This window comes from Tinamus guttatus, unplaced genomic scaffold, assembly GCF_059628265.1.
Source record: "Tinamus guttatus ecotype Peru unplaced genomic scaffold, ASM5962826v1 Tinamus_guttatus_pri_ptg000451l, whole genome shotgun sequence".
NCBI lineage: Eukaryota > Metazoa > Chordata > Aves > Tinamiformes > Tinamidae > Tinamus > Tinamus guttatus.
The window spans coordinates 4,691,062-4,708,122 of record NW_028288985.1 but is presented as its reverse complement, the minus strand read 5'-3'; the positions used below and the strand labels follow the sequence as shown (position 1 = coordinate 4,708,122).

At 37.6% G+C, this 17,061-nt stretch overlaps 1 protein-coding gene across 2 annotated transcripts in view; it reads right to left on the bottom strand.

The window, feature by feature from the left end:
- The window catches only part of PDZRN3 (PDZ domain containing ring finger 3), a 120,038-nt gene that overhangs the window by 3,322 nt on the left and 99,655 nt on the right, over positions 1-17,061 (bottom strand). For both annotated transcript variants that reach the window (XM_088532072.1, XM_088532073.1), the window contains 5 exons: positions 8,632-8,885; positions 6,620-6,707; positions 2,542-2,640; positions 1,300-1,362; positions 749-850 (listed from right to left, as the gene is read on the bottom strand). In XM_088532072.1, coding sequence (XP_088388198.1) covers positions 749-850; positions 1,300-1,362; positions 2,542-2,640; positions 6,620-6,707; positions 8,632-8,885 — 606 coding nt within the window. The remainder of the gene's footprint in view (positions 1-748; positions 851-1,299; positions 1,363-2,541; positions 2,641-6,619; positions 6,708-8,631; positions 8,886-17,061) is intronic.

Sequence of the window (17,061 nt, the reverse complement as noted above, 5' to 3'; positions counted from 1 at the left end):
AATACTCCAAAGGCCAAGGCTTGAAGATACCGCTAGGCTTAGGTGGTGAGGCAGCAAAAAGGGCTGGAGGGAAAAATGCTTGTTGTGGGTCTGTGGGAACAATCTTTTTATCTCAAACCTCAATCATCTCCCTAGAGGAAGACCAGAAACATCCAGGTTGGTTGTCAATTGGACCCTGTCTCTCCTGCAGTGCTGGCAGAGGATGCTCATATAGTCCATAGTGCAGCAGTTGAATCAAAGAGGGCTCATGGCTGTTCATGCCACACTCACTAGTTAGTGTCTTGGTCGTGCTGATGGCCCTTCTAGAAGAAAAGGCTTGGGATATGGTTCAATCTTCTGTCATAGCTGAGAGTGCTTATTGGTAGTATTTTATCACGTTTGCAAGTGATGCATAAAGGCCTGAATAATAGGTGTTCCTATGAATGATTAATCAATAGTTAGGAATTAGAGTTTAGTATGTTGTTTATAGCTGTGGCTTGAAACCATTCATAATACCTTGCACTAATAGTATTGAGATTACAGAATATATTAATCACTGAACTTTTATACATTTAAATTTAATATAAAATGTGATAAAACTTTCATGATTGCTGAATTCATTATTTCAGACTATATATGTGTCCTATCAAACTATGTAATATGGTTTTAGGTAGATAAAATTATTCAAAATGTAGTTATTACTTCCTAGAAAACAGCAACTCTATTTAATTAAAAAGTCGAGAGAGTCTTTTTATTGTTGCTTCAATACCTGAATTTCTGGTCTTGCGACAAGTAAGGAGATATTCTTGCTGTCTTCACTGGTGAGAAGGGCTACTGCTTCTTCTCTATTCTGTACTTCTATGCCATTAATCTGCAAGGAAAAGAGCAGCAAAATTAAATCTGTACATACGGATACATCCGTTATAATGGGCTCTATGGAAGTGCATGGCTGGATAGGTCCTACTGCAGTACAGGCAGTACTTCAGAATGACTGCAGTGTTGTGTAGTTTGGTGTTGGACACCTTTGTGAGTTTGGACATGTGAAGCTATTCGCTGTTGGGGTGGTGATACACAGGGTTCTATAGGAAGAATTTTGCTGTAAGAACAGAAGCTAGAGAAGGAGAATTAGGCAGGAGCAGGATCGTAGCATCTGCTCTGGCATCGGGAAGGAAGGTCCTCGTATGGGACAGGTGATAATAGGAACACCCTCCCCGGGGTGGGACAGGGGCCTCTGCTCAGGCTTGCCTCTGGGTTATGCCTTCGGACAACAATCAAACCCAACAGGGCAGGATTGCATTTGGATTGCATCTCCACACATACTTGAATAATGCGATCCCCCTCTCGGAGTCGACCATCTTTTGCAGCAATACTGTTGGGGTCAATCTAGAAAATAAGAGAACAGTAAGTGCTTTGCAGGATTTACTGCTCTGTCTTTTACTTTCTGTTGTAAACCCAGTATATGTAATATGGCCAGTCATGCAAACCAGTGTGTCTGTTGTTGCTGGGCAGTAATTTAACATCTTGCTGTAGAACATAGTGTTGTCATTGCAGCCTGCAGTTTTTACATACAACGTTGAAAGGATCATTTCATTTGTAATGTATTTTAATGGAATATTTTAGATATAGTCACAAGATTTTCTCCCTAAATTACTAATGCTAAGTTTGAAAAGGATCTGAGTGAGAAAAAGATAATGTGTAAAAACTGGTATACTTTCATGGAAGGCGGCAGAGAGGCAAATCCACCCCAAATCTTTGTTTACAAACAAAAATGCGTTGACCTTATTCATGTATTCATTGTTTTTGCAATCGAGAACAGAAGTTCAAGGCAAAGTATATTAAAATGTTTTGAAAACATCCAAGATTGAATGCCAAGGATGTGTTAGAGGAAACAAAAAGAACACTAAACAAAAATATAATGAGTGCTATATCTATTGGAAAAGAGGTACTGTAGCACTCCAGACTGAAAACAAGGAGTGTGCACCTGGGTTACAGAGACCAGCTTTTGTGCTGTGTTCATGTTCAGTACTGGAGAGGATTCAGATTTAGCAGGTGCTGAGCCTTCTGAAGAGGATGTGCTTTTCCCCACACCGTATTTCTAAAGGAACAGGGGGAACTGTTACTATTTTCTTTGTCTCTAGCATTGTGGACTGGTGCAAAGTTTCTTAATGCAGCTGGAAGAGAGGTTATGATTATGGAAGAATCATGCTGATGCGCATCACAATGCACTAAAATTCATCACAGTGTAATAACTGAAGAAAAGAAATGCATGGAAAACACTGGAGGCAGGCGACAGACTTGTTTGATGTGTCCTGCCCTCAGATCTAGAAGTTCTGTGTAGTACCACCTGTCTCTGCTCTTGCCACCTCCTCATTGAAGTCAGTAAGAGCTTGACTTCGATAGATTTCACTCAGTTTGAAGGAAAGGAAAAACAAGAATCTCAGTTTTTGCATTGTGTCTTTTTTTGGAACATGGTGCAAACAAACGGGCAAAGATTTATCTTAAATGCCCAATACTCCTATTTAAAAGACAAATTATATCCAGTGGAAATCAGCTCAATCTTACCTCACTCACGTAAATACCAATGTCATCTTCATCATCTGTTCTGTAGCACACAGTAAGGCCAAGCTTGTCCTGGCTGTTCACTCTGTGTAAATCTACTTCCTGAGGTTAGAAGAGAAGGGGGAAAAGAAAAGGACATTCTCCATGAGACAGTGGTGGAGGCAGTTTTTCAAATACAATGAAAATATTTTGCTTAAGTGATATACTGGGTCTGTTTTCATTTTACTGTGTAGACTAGGTTAACTTACTGAGCAAAACATGATTATATTCAGACAATCAATAGCGGGGGCATTTTTGACCCTTCAATCAATATAAAGTCATTTTGAAAATAGACCTTTTATTGATCTTAAAGAAGAAAAATTACCTATATTTTATGTAGTGGCAAGACTTCAAATGCTGTAATACTTATAAAGTATGATTTCAGTATTTAGCATAGCTGATACGTATTCTTTTCCTGTAGGGAGGAAAAGTTTGGGGATTTTCTGGAAAAAAAAAAAACTGTTGCTTTAATATGGATATATTTCATGAAGAAGTGAATTCAGTAACTTAGGAGTGTGACTGAAGATCAATATGTTGTCAGCATGGCATTTAATATTGGTAACAGAAATATAATTTGTACTCCAATATCTTGCAAGGGATTGGTTTGAACAAGTCGTGGTTTATCACTTTAGCAGTTTTTGATCTTATTAGCCTTGAAGCCATTTAAATGTTTTCCCTCAATGGTTTTTGCCAAAAAGACATGACCTGAGTTAATTTTTTTTCCCTATATGTATTGCCTGTTTGTGATCCCAGTTGGTGTAGAGAGGGTGTGAAGGCTGTGGAGGTGCTGAGCTGTGGTGCGGAAGGTGCCTGGCTGCCACGTGGTCGGCCAGGCTGTCCCAGCTCTGCCTCGTGCTCTTCCCGTTATTCCTCAGCGTCTCCCTGCTTTGACCTGCGCTTTGCCATGTGTAAGGGGCAAGACAGTAAAACAAGCTGATATGAATAATTTATTAGCACGTCTAGATGACAGCTGCCAAGATCAACAATCTCTTGTTATTTGCTTGTCAACATGTATAATTTCTTTTTTTTTAAAGAAACGTAGCTGTAAATGTCAGTGACATTTCAGATGGTATTTAAATGGTTTCAATCAATAGTATCCATGGTGAACTGAGGCTTTTTTCTTTCCTCCCCTTTTTGTTACTAAAAGATTGAACACAATAGTGGGATTTTTTAAGTGTTTTTTTTTTTTTTAACTGATTAAGCTTTTTTTTTTTTAAGACAATAGTGGTGTTTGTAAAGCGTGGTAATATCAGCAACTGGGTTGATAAATGTAAAAATTACGTATGCAGTGTAATTTTTGCATACACAAAACTAGATCTGCTTATTTAGATGAGGTAAAAATGGCATTTGGGGACATGTTCGAGAGCAATATCTGTATACTATCACATAGCAGAGTCAGCACAGGAAAACTACTTGTAAGATTACTGGTTCCATGTCAAAGGGATAGAGCCAAAGGAAGCTCAGAGGGCTAGTTGCTGAAATCTGTATGGCATTTGTAGCAACGCAGCAGGAACTGGATGTGCGCTGTGACATTAAACCTGCAACTGCTCATAAAAGATTAGGAGTAAGTGGTAATAGAAAATTAAACTCTATAATCTCCAAAGATCATTTATTTGCAACAGTTCATTGGATTATTCTGCTGTCATTTTACAATTGTGGATGCCTGCAAATTTATAAAAATCTAAGTGCTTAAGTGTGTATAAGCATATATGCTGCTTAGGTATAGGAAAGGGTAAGGGTATAAAGTCAAATGTGAGATAACAAGGCCTTGTTTTTTGATTCAAAATTTTCTCCTTTGTAATCTGAGAGAATTAGCAGATGGAGAAAGCTCTTGTTTGGCCTCCATGTCTGACAGCTGGGCGCACTTGTTTGAATAATCATTTTAACGTATAACACTGCAGAGAAATCCTGCAGTGACATTATTCTTCTTTTTTGAACCTGAAATGATTTCTGCTGGGCCTCTGTGAAAAATGACTGTAGCTATAATTTATAATAAAATAATCATTCAGGAGTTGGTCCCTCTTTCCTTGTGGTATGTAAACTTACAAAAAAAAAGGTTTTTTTATTTTTGTACTGTACGGAATGCATGACTGTTATCTCTGAGTCATCAATTTTAAGAGAAATGTTGAGAGATGAAGCTGGAAACACAAGTTTGATGTCGTGATAGATAATACTGCCAGAATATATTCCTTTCTACAGATATTTACATTAGAAGCTTGTTGTCAACTTGGGTATTTCACTGATTTTTGTCTTGTTTACTCATTACAAATCACCAATCAGTTATAGACTATAAAGTTTAGAGGAGGAGCTTCTAATTTAAATTCAAAGCACATTTTCTGGACGTAGAAGCCCAGAAGACTAACTTGATGGCTTTCGTACTTTAGGCATTCCTGCTGCAGTCAGTGAAATGGTGCCTTTGTGGTCTTTTAAAACATATCTATCAAAAGGCAAACAAAAAAGCAACTAGCCATTTGAGTCCCTGTTAGCACTTTGACCTTACCATTGATCATAGTCTCTACGATTTGAACAGGAATCTTTAGTGGTTTTTAAGAAATACTATTAGGCTACAGAGACTTTTCTAATGTTCATCGCCCTGTGTTACTGAGCTGATCACCTCTTGCTATCCAGTACTGTATTGATGTCAAAATTATTAATGTTGTGGTTTAAGCTATATTAACGTCTGACTACTAAAGTGCATGTGTTTAAACTGTTTTCAGCTCAACTAGCTGACCTCCTAATGGAAGCAATATGATTTATCCACAATATTGGATTTTTTAAAAGATAGATTTTGAAAAAACATTGGCAGAAAATACTAATCTGCTCTACATTTTCCCTTAAGACTGAAATCTATATTGCATTTTTATTTAACAAAAAAAGGCCTCGAAGTCTGGAAATAGCATTTGTTTTATTGCTACTTCGATTCTTTTCTGACTTCAGTTTGAGTTTGTATACAGAAATGAATTATTTGAAGATTTTCAAGATAGTTTGCAAACTTTTTAATGCAGCTGAGGCCTTGATCCTGCAACCACTGTCGTACAAGGAAACAACTTCATGCTTATAGAATGACCGAACTCTGTTCCCATTGAAGATGATAATAAATCTCCCACTGATACAAGCAGGGCTACAGACAGGTCAGCACTGCTCCCTTTGACAATTACGTGTTAGCAGGAGCAGGATCTAAGAACTCAAAAGTGTGGCCAAACTAAAAAGAAACAGTTCATGTAGTGATGGTCATGAAAGAATCGTATATCTGCATCGGACATCACTGACAGGATAGTGCTGAGTTATTTTACTATTGGTTATCACAAACAGTTAAAAACAGTTCAGTGGGACTTGAGTACTTGCTTAACTGACTTGCAGAAATAATGCCCACAATTTAATATATATATACTTTGAATGACTGGGAGCTGGTTAATAAAATTCAGATAGATAAAAGTGGAAATGAGCTTCTAATAGATATGCAAGTAATAGAAACTTTAGTCAGAAAAAGACACTTACATGCTTTCATGATTTTTTCAACTTTTATCATCTATAATTTTATATGTATACATATTTCATACCTTTTAGAAGAAAAGTGAAGAAGAGCTTAATATAATGCTGGATCTATTTTGGTGTTTCTTGTAATCTTAAAATAGTTCTAAATAATATAATCAACAATATCTGTTTCTCAGTTGGGAAATATTTAACAGAAAATGTTTATTTAAATGCAGACATTTACTTTTCTACTGTGACTGCATGGAATGGCCCTTGCCATTGACAAAACTGATTTTTTTTTCTGACTTTCAGAAAGTTATACTGAATTTAATTAACGGGATTAAAAGATTTAATTTCTTCAATGAAAATCTAGCTTCTCGCTTGACGGTATAGAGTTAAATATGTCATTGAAGATACTAGTAATATTTGCAACCTGCAAAGTAACTAAGGAGCAATATTATTATGCTTAACTGCTTAAAATGTCTTTTTACTTTATATATAATATAAAGCTCATGATATATACATGCTAAATTCTAAGTTTATGAAATTATTACTAAACATTAAGTACCTCTAGTTCCAACTCATCTCGATCCATTTCTTGATGAATTCCTCCCATGTAGTCATTTGGGTCGTAGTATTCATGCACTGATGGATGACTAGAGAGAAAAAAATGTTTGTTTTAGGATGGCACTCTGCACCCTGACATATTAATCCATTTCAAGTTTATAGCAAGGCATGATGAAAGTACAGAACAACAACCAGACCAAGATACTGTAGGTGGTAAATGATATACAATATACTATTTATACCGTCAAATGCACCAGGGAAAAAGAATGTCTTACAATATTTGTATTTTAAGAGGTATTTGGCATGTGATGATGGATGAGGGACTTAAAAAATCTTAACATAGATGTAGTGATTTTCTCCAAAAGTTAAGATGACCTGGGGAGAAAAAATATAGGAAGGATTGTGGCAAGGTAGGATAGGGGGGACCAAGTGATACAGGCTAAGTGGGGAGATATTTACCAAGGAGCAAGACAAGAGGGAATACTAGAGTTGACTTTATTTGTCAGTCCAGATTATTTACAGGCAAGCAGGCCAAATCATCCTTGCTGATCTGCTTGTTATTTGTACTTTGCCTTGAAGATAGAGAGTTATATCAAATCGCTAAGTGCTGTAATAAAAATTTGCCCCCCACTATTTGGTTTTAAAACAACAGCATATTATTGATTGATTTAAATACAATCAGCTGTGCTTAATGATTTAAATCCAGTTTAAATACGCACTGTTTTTTAAAATTGCCGCTCATTATTGGCATGTTGCTTTTTGCAGCTTGAGTTCTTGGACAACTTTATTGCCTATACTTTGGAAATTCAAGCAGTATCTTTTTTTTTGTAGTCACTGTTATACATGCTGCAGCTTTAATTAGTCCTATGGTGAAAGCGAATTTAATTCTCTGTTAACTAAATACATGTTGCTGTGTAGGTAATAGACTGTATAAGTAACAGCATCTGTTAAGATACCCAAGATACCCAAGTTGTTGTACACAGGCTGCATTAATTTGGGTGGGATTTGTAGCAGTCACAGGAAGCACTAAGGAAAAAATGGGCTGCACGCAGTAAATCTGCATCATTCTTTGCTTACACCTGCTGGGGAACAGGACACTTAAATAGCTATTTGCCTGCCCTTCTTTTCAGGGATTGCAATTTGGCAGGATGTGTGAGTAAGGCCGGCATCTACAGCGTCAAAATAAGTCACTGACGATGCCAGCAGTGGCAATATGTCTAAGGATTTTGGGGCAATATTTGACAGAATTGAGGTTGCATTACAGAGGTATGATGTAAGCTAAACAGTTTTTGTCATGAATTAATCTTCTTTGCCACATTTTAATGCACACAGTGTCAGTGCTCGAGGACTAAGTATATCCTCCGCGCAGAACCCCCAGCCCTACTGCCTGCTCCCTGCCCATTTGTATGGATTTCTTGGGAATTGTTTTCCTCTTGAGCAGCATGTGAGGGTGTGGGGAATGTGAACTAGGAGATAATTGTCATTTTTATTTGTAAGTACAAAAGCATCAAACTACCATTAACAATAATTAAAATTTGATTATAAAACATCCATGACAGCACTGGTAAGTAATTTTAGTCCTAGAACATAATTTATTTGAGTAACATCGCTGCAGGGTTATAATAAAGTAATTAATACAGTGGAGCAGAATGTAGCAGCTCTTAGCATTATACAATTTATAGCAGCCATAAAAAATAAAGTTAAAACATAAGCAACCTAAAGAGGCAGTGAGAGGAATTACAAGCAGCAATAACTTTATCTCTCAGACACCACCAACAAATGAGCTTTATGAGGCCATGTTGTGACTCAGTGGAATTACTCATGTGAGTAATAGCTTACTAAAGTGGAGAAAAAGTGAAAATAACCTTTTGAGTTATGGCACTGTGACATATGAATAGTGGCTATTTCTGTGAGCACACATTTGCCAGACAGGAAGGTGAGTTTGTGAGCTGCTTCTAACAGGCACCCTGAGGAATACAAAGATTTGCAAATGCTTGATAAGCTACTACTTACTCTTCCGATAGGAGGTATGGGTCTAGCACCGAGACGGGTGGAGTGGGCGAGCTCATCTTGCTCAGAGCCATGATGTGCTCAAAAGTGATGTCTGTCTGTGTGCCCACGTCTACCAGCTGTGACTCAGGAGAAGGACTGAAGATCTTTGTGCGTGGAGTTCTCCTCAGCACCTGCACCACGATGGGCTCCTTGGCTGTTTTGAAGGCTTCCACTGCCTGCTCATGTGTTGCTTTAGATAAATCCTTTCCATTGACCTGTTTGGAAGAAGAAAGCAAAGCAATGAGAGGAACAGCCAATGCAGAGATCGTCTGTGTAATTTGTCTGCTTGCGTAAAAGCCTCAGATTCCATCTAAATGTACATACAGCCATCAGTAGGAACTTATGCAGTGCTACTTACCTGTTTTCTCTTTCACTAGGCTGATGTAAAAAATCCTGCTAAAATATTAAAAGCTGCTACTCCATCACATGATCGTTTCCATAAATATACTGAAGCTTATACTAATATGGTGACTCTGGCACATTAGGTTCTTGAATATGATATAAATATTCAAATATTCTAAAATATGTCCAGATTCTGACAGTTCAACTCATATTATATAGCACTTAGTTCCTGCTGTGTTATGCCATGTGCAGTCCCACAAAAGTAAGTGAAGCAACTGGAAGAGTAGTGTGAATGCAGTAGTGATACCTGAATTTGACCTATAGCTAATATATTGCCCTCAGCAAAAAGCATTAAAAGGGGTTAACTTCAGTGTAGAATTGATGGAAAAGGCTAAATTCCTTTTGAATTAACCTGTGCGCATAACACTTATTACGCTGTCACCTTAGGTTTATCGTAGAAAAGGCGATGACACTTCTTTTTTTTTTTTTTTTTTTTTTTTTTATAAACCAGCTTTCATAACCGTTTTTTTCATAAACCAGTTTGTGCATTCCCATTGCACAAACAGTTGTATTAACTGCAATTACTCACAGTAATGCACAGCATGTAAAGTTTGGTCTGGTCAAATTAAATATCATTAACTTGCACAATTGAGCAGACTACTTTAAAACAATTTGTACAGCTGTAAAATTAAGTTCAGCATAATGTTTTCTGTGGAAAAAAGGAAGTGCTGATTATGTTTCCAGCTTTATTATTTGCTGCAAATTAAATGTTGCACATTTTATTGTGTGCATCCTATTTGTTGCGTGTACAACTAAACTGAGCAAGCAATCAAAATGAAAATCCAAATTGCAGCAAGTGAAGTGTTTTCAGAAATGTACTAAGAATAAATCTTGGGCAACACACTTCACACACACACACACACACACACACACACACACACACACACAAAAAAAAAAAAAAAAAGGCCAGTTCATTCCCCAGCATTGTAAACTAACTTGGTTAGATTCTTTAGGATGCTTTATTTCTGTAATGTGTCATGGATTGTTGCTACACCTGCTGTTATTTCCAGGTAGTGTCTTAATTTTTTTTTTTTCAAGCAGATATTGGAGGAAAAAAAAAAGGTGTTGCCTAAGAAAGCAGAAAGTTGCAGAGAGATCAGATTTTAGCATTTGGGAGAACAGTTGGATAAAATTCAATTTAAAACCTCCTGCTTTAAGGGAAACCAAATATTTGGATAATGAAAATTAGTAAATCTTAAGAGTGCTTGTATATAGCAGAGTCTATTTACTTTCTTGTCTAGAAAAGCTACCAAATGTTGGTATTTTATTTCTAAATAGTAAAAAAAAAAAAAAAAAAAAAAAAAAACATGCAGAATAAAAGTATCCTTGGATGATCCCAGTGGCCTCCTTTCTGCTATCTGTGAAAGCAGCACTTGTGGCTGGTTTTGACTCATTATGAAGCTTAAGCAATAGATTATATTGTTAGAGATGCTGGGTTGTTACCTGGAAATTGGTAAACATAATTGGTAAACAATATTTTCAGTGCTTAAAAGCCAATAAATATATCACTTTCACATTAAGGAAAAAAAAAAGTTCTCTACAGTCATATTTTTTATTCTAATGCTTCTAATTGGTATTCAGCAAAATTCTTACTTATAATTACATCTGAAATAACACAGAATAAAAAAAATCCATGCATGTGAATGCTTCAGAAGACTGCCAAAAATCTGCAAATGTGTATAATTTCTTAAGAACCTTACATGCCATGTGACAGAGATAATGGGATCTTTCGTGGCAAAAAAGATGGATAAATTAGCCTGACTGAAATGTTAAAATGCTTAGCCCTGGACCTTCTTTGTATTGGGAATACACTGAATATGGAGAAAGCCGTTGTCACATGGAAGTCTAAAGAATGGACTTTGACAGCGCTTTTGGTGTAGCTAGGCATTAGGCTTAACAACTGCAGAGATAAATACCCTTATCTTACAGTAAATATGGGATACTTGAATTGCCTTTTAACAAAATTTTTGTAATGATGCAGTTTAGATTTTGAATGAAAATAAAGTAGTTATTTGAACTTGATTCACTCACTGAAGTCATTGGGCATTTTGCTTTTTCAATGCCTTAGTTCAGACCCCAGCTGATCTGAAGAGATCAGTACAATAGCTGAAAAACGAAGCAAAATGTCACGAAGCCAAGCGTGCCATCAGTATTCAATAGATGTGGTCAGAGTCTGTCAATGGAGAGAGGAGTGCTGTCATGGTCCATTAAGGTAGGATATGATATATGTTTGTAATTGAGAAGAAGAGAGATGAGGCAATAAGATACAAAAAGGGAGGCCAAGACACAAATCCAAAAGGAGGGCCCTCCCAACATCAAAGAAATGTGTTAAACTCTCTGCATCATTCATTAATTCATATTTTCAAGACATAGATGGTGAGAAAACAAAAGAGAAACTAATAAAAAGAAAAAATGCAGTGCTTAGCAAAAAAGGGAATCAGCAGATGAACTTCACTTTTATGAACCTTAATCATCAGGTGAAATTCGTACCGGACAGCCTGTGGAGGTTAGGACACACAAAAGCAGCTGGTAGAATGTGACAATGTATCTGAAAAGACCAGAATTGCAAGGGCCATGAAAAAGGCTAGAAAGGTGTGAATACTCTCTTGGTGATAGAAGAGCAATAGTGTACAGTGAGATCTCACTCCATGATGTTTTGGTAAGACCTAGGGGGATACTTGATTCTATTTTCAGATTTTTCTTGCCTTGGTAACTGCTTAATAAGTAGCTGTTCATCTACAATTATTCTGAACCTCCATCATCCAATGTAGGTGCAGATATCTTATTCTGATAGAATATGGTAAGAACTGCAGTATAAGTGGCTGTTAGATAGGGGGAGGGAATGAATGGATGGATGAATCAGCAAGATAAAAAGGAAGAGAAATGGAAAGGACTTTAGAGATTTGTTTGGCTTGTGAAGAATTTGCTCCATCTAGGACACTGATGTCCTTATTACTTTGTAGTGTTTGTAAATGCCTTGGTGGTAGGATGTCCAAAGGCTTCGCTTTCTGTCACAGTTGTATGAAATGTTTGACATTCCTCCTCCTGAAACTATTCTTTTTCTATTAATTCTGGAGGTGTGTTACTATAAAATTACTCTTGTGAGGACAGATTTTCTTGTGTTGTTTAATATTTTACCTAATGTTTTTAATAATTACTTTATGAAGAGGTATTCCTGAGCCAAATTCCACAGTTTAAGATCTCATTTCTAGACCAAATCTTCTTGGGCTAAAAATCAGCAGGTCTCCACGAGGTGGGTAGCTCTCAACTGCAATGTGAGCACCAGGGCTGCTACTGCTGTGCAGGTCAGGGGAAGCTGGATCCATGACTGAGGTGACAGAATCGTACTGTTCTACTAGAATACAATTTTGTGTGAGTGTGAGAGAAGGATTTTAATAGGGTAACACATAATACTGTACTTCTACCTCTATGCCTTTTTATCAGCAGTTGCTGCTTAATCTTTCATTGTGGTAAGCTATGGCGTGTTGCATTTTTTCTGGGTAGGTAGTGAAGAGTAATTAATTGTTGCTTCTTGATGCCAGACATAATTCTGTTTGAGGGTTTTCAGGTTTATCAAGCTGTGCCTCCTGTTTGAGTAGATGGAGTTTACGCCTGGTTATCACCAATCTTTGTTTCCTATTCTTTCTGCTAAAACCTTTGGAGAAAACCCAGTATTTGTTCTTCCCATTTCATTTTTTTCAGATCTCTTTTTTTTCATGAGAGACACTTACAGTGCCTGCTCCTCAAATGATTCTTTCCCACGTGCAGTGCCAAGGATGACGTGTACACAGGGCCTGGGACCCCGCAGAGCTGAAGAGGCAAAGCAGGAAGAGCAAGAGCGCTGGGGAGGAGGCGTCAGGACACGCACAGAGCGCGTGTGGGGAGTGAGCAGGAGTGCAGATGGAGTAAATCTGGGCATTAACAGCAGTAGTTAACTGGAAAGCTGAGAAAGCAAGACTGGCACTGTGCATTAGTTTGTTAGGTCTGCTTATAATAACAACGTGTGTAACATTGTTAGGTTTGGTGATAGGTTTGCATGATCTGCTACAAAAACTAGAAAGCTATTTGTAGAAGAAATTGCTTTTTTTCTATGTAATGGATTGGACTGCTGGTTTAAATGCATTCGCTGTCATGAATGGTAAACATTTGTATGCATTGTACAGCTTGTTGGCTCTTCTGTGGTTCACAAATCTCACAGAGGAAAACTTTTTTGCTTAAGAATGAGTAAGAAGCTTTTCTTTGTAGAAAATCATGCAAATCCTTGGGAAGCGCACTATAAAAACGCTAGTTCTGTTAGAGTACGGATGTCTTTGCCCCATTTAAAACACTCTTTATGGTCTGATACACTTCTTTAGCAAGTTCTTAAGAAGTCTGCATATTAAGAAAAAGCAGCTCAACTTTAAAGATTTTATAGAAACTAGAGCAGTAAAAAGCCTGTTTTCTAAACCTCCTTTTCCTCAGAAATGGGAAAAAGAAGGTTCAAAATACAGGTTAATTCCTTTCCAGTTCCATCTAATCCCCCTTTTTATTGCCGTATGGACAGTCTTTCTGTTCTTCAAAAAAACAGAATAATATTGTTTAGTAATGGACTGTTTCCATGTGTGTGCATTTCCCTCCGCCTTGCAAGATATCTATGGCAAAGTAGTTAAGACCAAAGAGAAATTCTTTGCTTAGGAGCACAGCATACATTTGTTCTCTAAAACATTAACTTCCAAATAGAAAATCTTGGGAGAAAGAGCCTTGAAATACAGGAATTTTTATTCTGCTAGTAATTAACACATTTATGTATTAAGAAACAACACAAACAGTGGTGTGTATAACACACTGAAGGTGACCTGCTTTGGGCAGGTTCTCAGGCTCCACTGTAGTGTATCACAACTCAAAATGAAAGCACAGGGGGATTTTATTAGCTGCTCCAGTGAAAACAGAATTGCACCAGTGTAGCCATAAATAATCATGAATTACTAATGAGCAGAGTTTAGTAACTGCAATTTCCCAGCCTCTTTCATTCTCTGCCTTTGCCCATGCATGCCAGGATGCTTCCTGCACAGCTTATCAGCCCACATCCACTGCAATGTTGCACTCACAGGCTGTGCCCTCCCCTTGGCCACAGCCGGCCTCAGGGATGTAGGACAGGGAAAGAGCAATTGTGCAAGCTCTGGAGGGGCTGAAGAGAATTAATGGAGCTGTTGCCAGAAGGAGGTGGAGCAGCCTGGTGCTGCTGTCTGGGAAGGCCTCGGCAGAGCACGTGCAGCTGGGTTCGCTAGGAAGGTTCACCAGCCTTCAGTGGCAGAACCAGGTATCTGTGGGGAGATTTGTAATCTTGTGCCATCTGCTCCTAGCACTACAGTAGCTTTGTCAGCTTAACAGCACAAACTGATCTTGGAAGCTGGTCCTGCTGCCACCTTATTCTGCCCTTCCAGCCCATACGGCTCTACGTGGAATTACCTAGAGTTTCCATAATGGGTTACTGATAGAAGGAGCTTAATTATCCTTTTTGGCTAAAATTGGTTACAGATATACCAATATGTCCAGTCCACTGCAAAGAGCAACTTCTGTTGCACGCATGCAAACAAGTCTGTCAAAGCTAAAAAGGGTTTATATCAGCTGTGATCTTTTAACATATGAATGTTTACTTTCTTTGAAGTGATGCTGTACAAATCACAAAATCTATGAAAAAGCATAGACAAAATATTGTTTTAGTCTGGTGGTATAATCCTTAGTCTTTGGTGAAGCTTCTTATTTCTTAAGTGTTCCCAAGGAGTCTGATAGTAGTGCTTGAAAAGGATGGGGTTACTGAATGAAGCTAAGGTTATTCCTAAGCGTAAAGCTACAAGAAATGTCAACAATTAGAAATTGAATCAAGAAGCATCGAGTTCCCGTTCCAGTGAAGAATGTGTCTTATCACTTACAAAATGTTCATGTTCACAATTAGCACTTGATGAAACAAGTAAGAAAACACTGGCATTATTTTTATCCTCTTTCTTTCGAATGAGAGCTTCTTGCTTTTTCCCTAAAGATATATTAATGGGGGGGGGGGGGGGAGTTGGCTTCAAGAGCCACTTTCTGAAGTAGTGAATACTGTAGTGTTTATTTTTTATTTTATTTTATATTTTTCATTTTGCATTACATTCTCCCATCCTCCTATGATATCCTTAACTAACTAGCTGGCCCAGGAGGACAAGCTGGATCTGTTACACTTCCTACTTAGCCTCTAAAATAAACAGTGCCAATGTATGTACGAATGCAGAGTTCTCTTGTCCTCGGGAAAATGAAGCATGACCTTTTGTTTCATTATTAATGGACACAACAAAACACGTTTATTAAATCTGCACTTTTTCATTACTCCATATGTTTCCTTTTTCCCTGCCCATGTCTGACATGTGACAGTAAACCACAGAGTGATTGTCCTCAGTACCTTCTCCCTTGTGACTCCTTGCCACCTGCTTCGTAGCGTTAAACAGATGTATAAGTGTAAAGCATTACAAAACCCATCTTTTCAATCATTTATCACTTAAAATAAAAAAATCTTAACAAAGCTATGCCCTGCTTAAGCATTTTATTTGTTCAAAATAAAGAAGAAAAACTCTCTAAGTTTTAGGAAGGCTGTAAAGCAGTAAAATATCTCAGCTACACAGTAGGTCAAATTACCCATTTATGTTGTCTCTGACCATTAGGGGTTTTGTTTATTTCATATCATATCTTGTTTATGCTCTTTTAACAACCAAAATATTCCTCTGACATGCAATAAAGAGAAATTTGAGTGGAGGCATTGCATTATTCATCGTCAAGCGAAGAGGAAAATTTCAATTGCCAGTTTCTGGTAAATGTCTAATTAAGAAAGGGGACTTCTGAGCCACAGACAGGCGCCACAATCATTAAAGGGCAGTTTTCTGAAGATTATGAGTCTCCAGTCTGACAAGCAGAGTTTTTCTACAGCTAAACCAATTCAGCAGTAGAAAGCCTTGTCCAGAACAAAGCCCCTGGAATTAACATCTTGTTTAAGCAAACACTTGTCTACTTTGAAGTGAGTGTCATAGATTCACAGCTGTTATTGAGGTCATTTTTAATGATAACTAAGTGACAGAATATAACTTCAGTGCTATTCTTAATTCAGTTGCAGTTCCGAACCTGTATGCAAGGTGTAAATACAGGATATTTAAAGTCATACCATGAATTTCAAGTAGATCAATTTACTATAATCAGCACAACCATTTCAGTATTTGAAAAAGTTGAAAATGACTGAAATGTAGACCAATTAATTGTGTGCTTGCCCAGTTAAATTGGTGGATGTGAAAAGTATGCATATAGAGGCAATTATTTTTGTTCTAGAATCTTACAATTATGGTTCTTTGAGCTCCATCTATCCTGCTACAGGATAAAATGATTGCTCAATAAAGTTTAAATCTGAAGTTGAACTGTTAAGCATGGACCTAGATGTTTTCTTGAATCAGTCTAATTACTCCCAATTCTAAGTATGTGAATGATTTCTAATTGTGAAACAATTTGGTGCAACTGTTTGGTGAAGGACAGCTCTGTGAAAACTGCTGTCAATGGAATATAGTATAGGTTATTCTCCCGCCATTACCATTTTCTCATTATCACACCATTTTGTGTGCTGCCCTTCGTGTTTATATAACTTTGCCCATTTGGTAGCTTCATCCACCTTAATGCACAAATCCAGTTTGAACAGTATTGTTTTTACCAGCCCTGTCTTTTTAACTCTTCTCGGAGGTGTGCCAGGCTACAAGCATGTGAAGAGAGCTTTCAAGCTCCTAAAATACTAAACAGTCATTACATCAACTGTTTATTTGTATGCGGACTTCAGTATTTATGAAAGTTGCCAGCCCAGCGTTCACAGAGGCAAAAAGCTTCTGACCTCAGATCATCTGGAGCAAGGGCAGTGCAAGGAGAGCTTGTTGCCTACCAGTGTTTCTGTCCCTGTTCTGGAGGGACAATGTGGAGAGGAGAGTTAGTCTGTGCTCACTC